This window comes from Hipposideros armiger, unplaced genomic scaffold (assembly GCF_001890085.2).
Source record: "Hipposideros armiger isolate ML-2016 unplaced genomic scaffold, ASM189008v1 scaffold_482, whole genome shotgun sequence".
Classification (NCBI taxonomy): domain Eukaryota; kingdom Metazoa; phylum Chordata; class Mammalia; order Chiroptera; family Hipposideridae; genus Hipposideros; species Hipposideros armiger.
The window spans coordinates 472,055-478,409 of NW_017731832.1; the positions used below are offsets into that span (position 1 = coordinate 472,055).

At 45.6% G+C, this 6,355-nt stretch overlaps 1 protein-coding gene across 1 annotated transcript in view; it reads right to left on the reverse strand.

Annotated features, from left to right (window-relative positions):
- The window catches only part of ACLY (ATP citrate lyase), a 63,955-nt gene that overhangs the window by 12,085 nt on the left and 45,515 nt on the right, over window positions 1–6,355 (reverse strand). Inside the window, exons 15-18 of the mRNA XM_019666996.1 lie at window positions 5,064–5,168; window positions 4,094–4,290; window positions 1,390–1,471; window positions 619–729 (exon numbers count right to left, since the gene is read on the reverse strand). Coding sequence (XP_019522541.1) covers window positions 619–729; window positions 1,390–1,471; window positions 4,094–4,290; window positions 5,064–5,168 — 495 coding nt within the window. The remainder of the gene's footprint in view (window positions 1–618; window positions 730–1,389; window positions 1,472–4,093; window positions 4,291–5,063; window positions 5,169–6,355) is intronic.

The following is a 6,355-nucleotide window of genomic DNA, read 5'->3' on the forward strand; positions in this document are numbered from 1 at the left end:
CCCTTCCCCTAATTCCCCAGCACTGTTCCCATCCCCCCAATTACCCAATAAAAAAATCTTTAAAAAAAAAAAAAAAAGATAAGAGGATTCTTTAAACTGAAGCAAGGGGCTGAAGTCTGGCTTATCATACGCAGCAGGAGACAGCTCAGTGTTTATATCTAACGTCTGTTATATGCTGGACTTATATGCCACCAGGCGTGTTCACATGCCAAACAAACCTCCTCTCCTTCTATGGCCTCTCCCCACACAGAACTTCCCACCATGCCCCTCCCCAGCTCTGCACCTGGGGTGTCCTCTCCCTTCCTAGCTTCCTTTTTGCTCAACAAACACTTTCTCAATGAAGTCTTCTCAAGTCCTCCAGACAGCAGATAGCTCCCACTCCAAGTAGGGACTCAGAGCCTAGTTCTCGCCTTTGTCTGCTGACAAGTTTGTCTCCTCCAACTGGATTTAAGCCCCTAGAAAGCAGGGCCCCGGCTACACCCTGTAGTAACCAAGTAAGTAACAAACGTTCATCAAGGGAACCAGCTGCTTATAAAGGTGACCACAGTTCACCTCAAATGCCCCATCTCTTGGCTTCCCAACTCCCCGACCAGGAGCGACCTGCCCTGGTCGCCGTACCTCGGAGGAGAACATGGTGGCACAGGTCCCAATGCACCAGCAGACCACAGGCTTGGTGAGGCGGCCCTCCTTGATGCCCCGGCAGATCTTATACTCCTCAGTACCCCCTATCTGCAAAGGAACAGGGAACAAGAAAAAGCCGGTGTGTTAGGGGCACCCACCCCAAGGTGCTCCAAGAGCAGCACTGCGGCAGGAAAATCTGCCCACCCCCCCAAAAAAAATCAGGCACTCAAGTGTCCTGAGTTACAACTTGGCTAAAAAATGAGGGGACAACGACTTGGCCCAAATAACAGCCTGGAAGACAGAGTGGATGCCAAGAAGAACTGTAAAAGGACAGCAAATATCCTAGGGGAGCCCGAGACTCCCCTTTCTTGATGTAAGGGTGTAAGATGATTTAGGACCAGACCCAATCAGAGGCAAAACCAAGGATGGGATGAGGTTATAGGACTCCCCCAAATTTAAAAAAACACACTTTTTATTTTTTATAGCTACCCACTGTCCACCAGGTAGAGCATGGCCAGCCAGTACAAAGCTTTACTGGCACTAAAATGTCTTGTGTCACCAAGAAGCAAGAACTCCGTTTTCAGGAACAAACACAGCAGTGTTAAAAGTGACACCCTCTAGGTCCCAGAATCTAAGGGGTGGGATTACACCAGGGACTGTCACCATAAATTATATATAACCAAAACGCATGCATTTTTTAAAAACTGAGATCATCCGTAACTTTTACAATCATAAAAATTTTAAGGTTTTTTTCTTTAAATAACTCACCTCTCCAAGAACCACAATCATTTTGACTCCTGGAGTATCCTGGTAACGTAACACATGATCCATAAACGTTGAGCCGGGATACCTGGTGAGAACAGGTAGGGCACGTGGGATCAGGAGCAGGTTCGGGGAGGCGTGTGTTCAGGTGTGGGAAGCATGCTTAGACTAAGAACGGGTTTTTCGTAGGTGTGGATGCCCAGGGATGCTTAGGAATAATGGGGGGTGGGAGGAGGCAGTTAGGTGGAACCCAAGGGAAGAGAAGGGAAGGAAGGGGTAATAAGGTGTTAATAAGAGGTTTGCTAGGTGCTAAGAGATGCGTGGAGAGCGCACGTATGGTGGTTTTAAAATATGTCCACAAATTCTTGACTATGGGTTGGATTTAATGATTAGCTTCTCATAAACAAAATGTGGTTAAAGTGCTTCTATGATATTGACTCTCCTGAGGCTGGTTTATAATAAAAAGAATAGCTTCTTTCTGGCACTCTCTCTTGAATTGCTCCCTTTGGGCAAAGCTGGGCACCAAGTCCTCAGGACACTAAGCAGCCTGTGGAGGGGCCACAGAGGGAAGAGCCCGTCTCGCCTCAGGCCCACCTTCAGCTGACTGCAGCCCTGCTCACATCTGAATGCAACCCTGAGGACAAAAGTTTCTTGTTGCTTGAAGCCACTATGATTTGGGGTAATTTTTCTTTTATATAGCAATGTATAATTAATACATAATGTGCCAAGCTATTCCCCAGGATGGCAAGCTACTGCTAGAAGGTCTATATATATTTTTGTTGTTGTTGTTTAATTTTCTACTGTCACATGAGTTTGTTTGCAAAAGGATTACTTAAGGCCAAGCAGGCTTCTCTGCAGATCTCCATGTGCTTTTGAGATGCTCAAGAGAATTATGAATCGTGAGAGCACAGAATGACAAGCAGCACTGCAGACTCATCCGACCCAGAGCCTTCGGTCAGGGAGCACCCGGGGACCAGGGTTCCCCAGGCCATGCTCCTAAAGGCCTGGGCACAATCTTTCACCCAGGTGTTTCATCTGAAATGACCTGGGAGATCCAAGGGAACTGACAAGGTGTCTCGCTCCCAGCAGCTTCTGGCTCTGAGCCAAACAGTAGAAGTAGTAATGGTAATAGTAAATAATAATGATAACCAGCAATGGCTAATATTTATAAGGTATTAAGTACTACTGTTTATTGTTCCCAACAAAAATAATGAGGACACTATTTGTGAAATAATAAATACTACATTGGTCTCTGCTCCCAGTTCCTGGCACACAGCTCCTACAACCCCTGTGATCTCCTAAATAACAGGGGTGCTAGGAGCATCTTTTGTTCTAGTACTTGGTTTTAACCCCGGTCCCTGACCCTGGGCTCCTGACACCTTTTAGTTTCCTGAGTAATGGAGGTGAGAAGAGCATCTTACAGAGAGCTCCTTACAGAGGGCTCCCAAATCCTGGGTGATAAGGAGTAGCTTCTGCTCTAATGAGGCAAGTCTTGGTAGGCTCCTGGATGGGGGCTGGTCACCAGTAAGGCAAGGCCATGATTAGAAGCTTGGCTGAAAGTTCCAGAGCAGGGAGAGGGACTGGAGACTGAATTAATAATCCATCATGCCTACGTGATGGAGACGCCACAAAAATTCCTCAAGTATGGGTACTGGGGAGCTTCTGGGTTAGCGAGCACACCAAGGTTAGAGCACCCGGAGAAGGCGTGGAAACTGCGTCCTGCCCCCCCATACCCTGCCCTATATATCTCCTTCATCTGGTGGTTCCTGAGTTGTATCCTTTTATAATAAACTGGCAAGCTAAGAAGTAAACTTTCCCTGAGTTCTGTGAGCCATTCTAACAAATTATTGATCCCAAAGAGGGGGTTGTGGGAACGCCTGATTTATTGTCAGTCAGTCAGAAGTACCAGAGGCCTGGACTTCAGATTGGCATCTCAAGTGGAGGCAGTCTTGTGGGACTGCGCCCTGAACCTGTGAGAACTGATGCAGAATGGAACTGAACTGTAGGGACCCCCAGCAGGCACCTGCAGAAAACTGGAGAGCTGCTTGGTGTGGGAGAAAAACCTCTGCATTTGGTGAGAAGAAATGTGTGTGTGGCAGCAGTAGAGAGTAAGGGACTAGAATTTTTCCTTTCGCTATTATTAGCTACAGTGAACACTGACTGAGCACTTCCTAAGTGCCAGGCCCTGTGTTTAGCCACTTGATATATATGAGCCCCATTTAATCCTTCCACCAACCCCATGAGGTGGGCACTATTATTTTACCCATTGACATGTAAGGATGATACAGGTCTAGGGAGGGTAAGGAACCTGCCCAGGACTCCCGCCTGGTAAACAGGGAAACTGGGTTTTGGACCCCTTCGGTCAGATTTCAGAATCCATCCTGCTCTTCACTGCTCTCTGCTGCCTCCCTATGGCCACACCTCAGACAACACACAGAACTGCTCCACAGGCCCTAACGCCTTTTAAAAGCCTTTCCCTGTATTTTCTGACTTTATGCGCATGTCGGTCCTGAGACTAGAGTTGCCCCATTTTATGAACTTAAGAAACATTCCTACCTGAAACTAATATAATATTGAATGTCAACTGTAATTGAAAAAAATAAAGACATTAAAACAAAACAAAACAAAAACAACAAAAAACATTCCTATATGCCAGGAACTTGGCAGTGGGGAGCAGTATGGGAGGTCCCCTTGGCCCCCAGCTGATCACCTGTCCCCGCCAATGGCGACACCCTCATAGACGCCATCCGTGGTCCGAGAGATGATATTGTTGAGCTCATTGGACATGCCCCCAGAACGCGAGACATAGGCCACGCTGCCAGGGCGGTACAGCTTGGAGGCCAGGATGTTGTCCAGCATCCCACCTGTATTCCCGATCTTAAAGCACCCGGGCTTGATGCCTCCAACCTGCAGTCAAAAGAGGAGGCATGAGCTCTTGACTGACCACAGAGCTCAAAGGAACCACCAAGCCCAATATTACCGACCCAGCCCACTCCGGCCGGGCTGGGGAGGAAATGGCCAAGAAAGCTAACACTTGCACATTAGGTTACCTGCTTAAGAAGAATCTCTTCTCTCCCTCCAGAGACATTACACAGAAGAGAGAGCCTTATTTGGAAAACACGACTTAATACTGGGACGTATACTCAGGGTAAGTCACCTCCTTTGATCTACAAGGGTGACAATGCCCAGTGAAGGTGTATAATAACACAGGTGTGCACCTCTGCTCTAAACCAACTCCTGCCTCTGAGATGAAAGGTCCCTTTGTCTTAGCTTCAGACAAGTTTTAATGCAACAACAAAAAAAATATTCACAGAGCAATTTCTTTCTCCTTATATGAAGACCTGTGAGTAAAAATAAAGCCTCCAGGCAGAGTTTTCGCTGGCTTATAGCTAAAGGAATAATGAGACTATGCTATGGTTGCATGAGGGTGGACAAAAACATTTTAAAAAATAAGAGTCTTCTCCTTAGCCCCTTGAAGCTATGAGTATAAAGGTGATATGGACTGGGGAGAGAGCCCTTCAAAAAATTAATTGGAAATGGACAGACTGACTTTGAACGAGTATTCCCTAAATATTTTCAACCTAGGAGGGAGACAGAGGAGTTAACAGTTGAGCTTCCCAAGGGCCAAGAACTTCATAAGATAGCCTTCAACTTAAAAGGCCTCTGGAAGGGATGCTCACAGTGGCAGGTCCAATGATGGTCACGCCCTTTTGGTCCGCCTTCTTGATCAGCTTCCTTGTGAGGGCCTCAGGGATTCCTTCAGCGATGATGGCAATAGTCCGGATCTAGAGGATGAGAACAGTCCCTTTCCATTAAGGTTTCACCTCAGATGAGACCACGAGGCAGCACCGATTCAAGAACCCACCTCAAAGAACCCACAGTCAAAGCTGCTATATTCTCTCCGATCCAAAAACACGCAAGACTCAGACCCACCTGTCCTGTGCCTGCTCATAAAGCAGCTACCTATGGCTTTCTCTGCTGTGCCCTCTGAAGACAAGGCCAGTACATGACAGAAACGAGTTGTTTCCACACTCAGACAAGAGAATGGGCTGGGGGAGAAAGCCAGAGGGAGTGAGGGTGGGCAGAAAAGATCGAGAACCATCTCTGACTCTAGTCCAAGGGCCGCCAAACTCTTTTTAAAGAGCCAGATAGTATTTTAGACTTCATTGATCATCTGGTCTCTGTGGTACTACTCTAAACTACTGAACTTTACCTTTGTAGCATGAAAACAGCTATGGACAATATATAAACAAATGAGCATGGCTGTGTTCCAATAAAACTTTATTTAAAAAACAAGTGGAAGACTTGGTTTGGCCCTTGGGCTGTAGTTTGCCAACCTCTGATCTAGACTGAAAAACCCAGCTCATTTTTAGCAGGTGTGCTTTTGTTTTTGCTTCATCTAGGTATCCAAACAAGTTTATGTTCTCCAGTTATATAATGAACCAAGTCAGTCTAGGATCAGACAATAATTCTAAACAGGTGAATCAATCTTATTCTATAAGGGGTCTTACAAATCAATAACAAAGAAAACAAACACTTCAATGGGAGAAAAAAAAAAGCTCCCGGGAGGCCAGCTTTTAGAATAAAAATCACCAATAAATGTTTTTAAAAGCTCATCCTAATAACCAAAGATATGCAAATTAAATAGAATGCCTAGCAATTTGTCAAATGCATATCTTCAAAATCTAGTCAATCAGTGTTGGTACAGAGAAACTCCCAACGGGAATTTACATCACTACAACTTTCTGTAGGGCACCTGCGCAGGATGGACCAAAAGCTTTAAAATCTGCTCATCTTGATGCAGCAGTTTGACTTCTAGACATTTATTCTGGGGAAATAACTAAGGATATATACAAGTGTTACTCCAAGATACTCATCACAAGACTTGAAAAAGCAAAACTGATGCTACCAATAAATATTTACTGATGTGGCAAGAGTAATTGAGCAAAATGGATTATAAAATAGTTCTGTA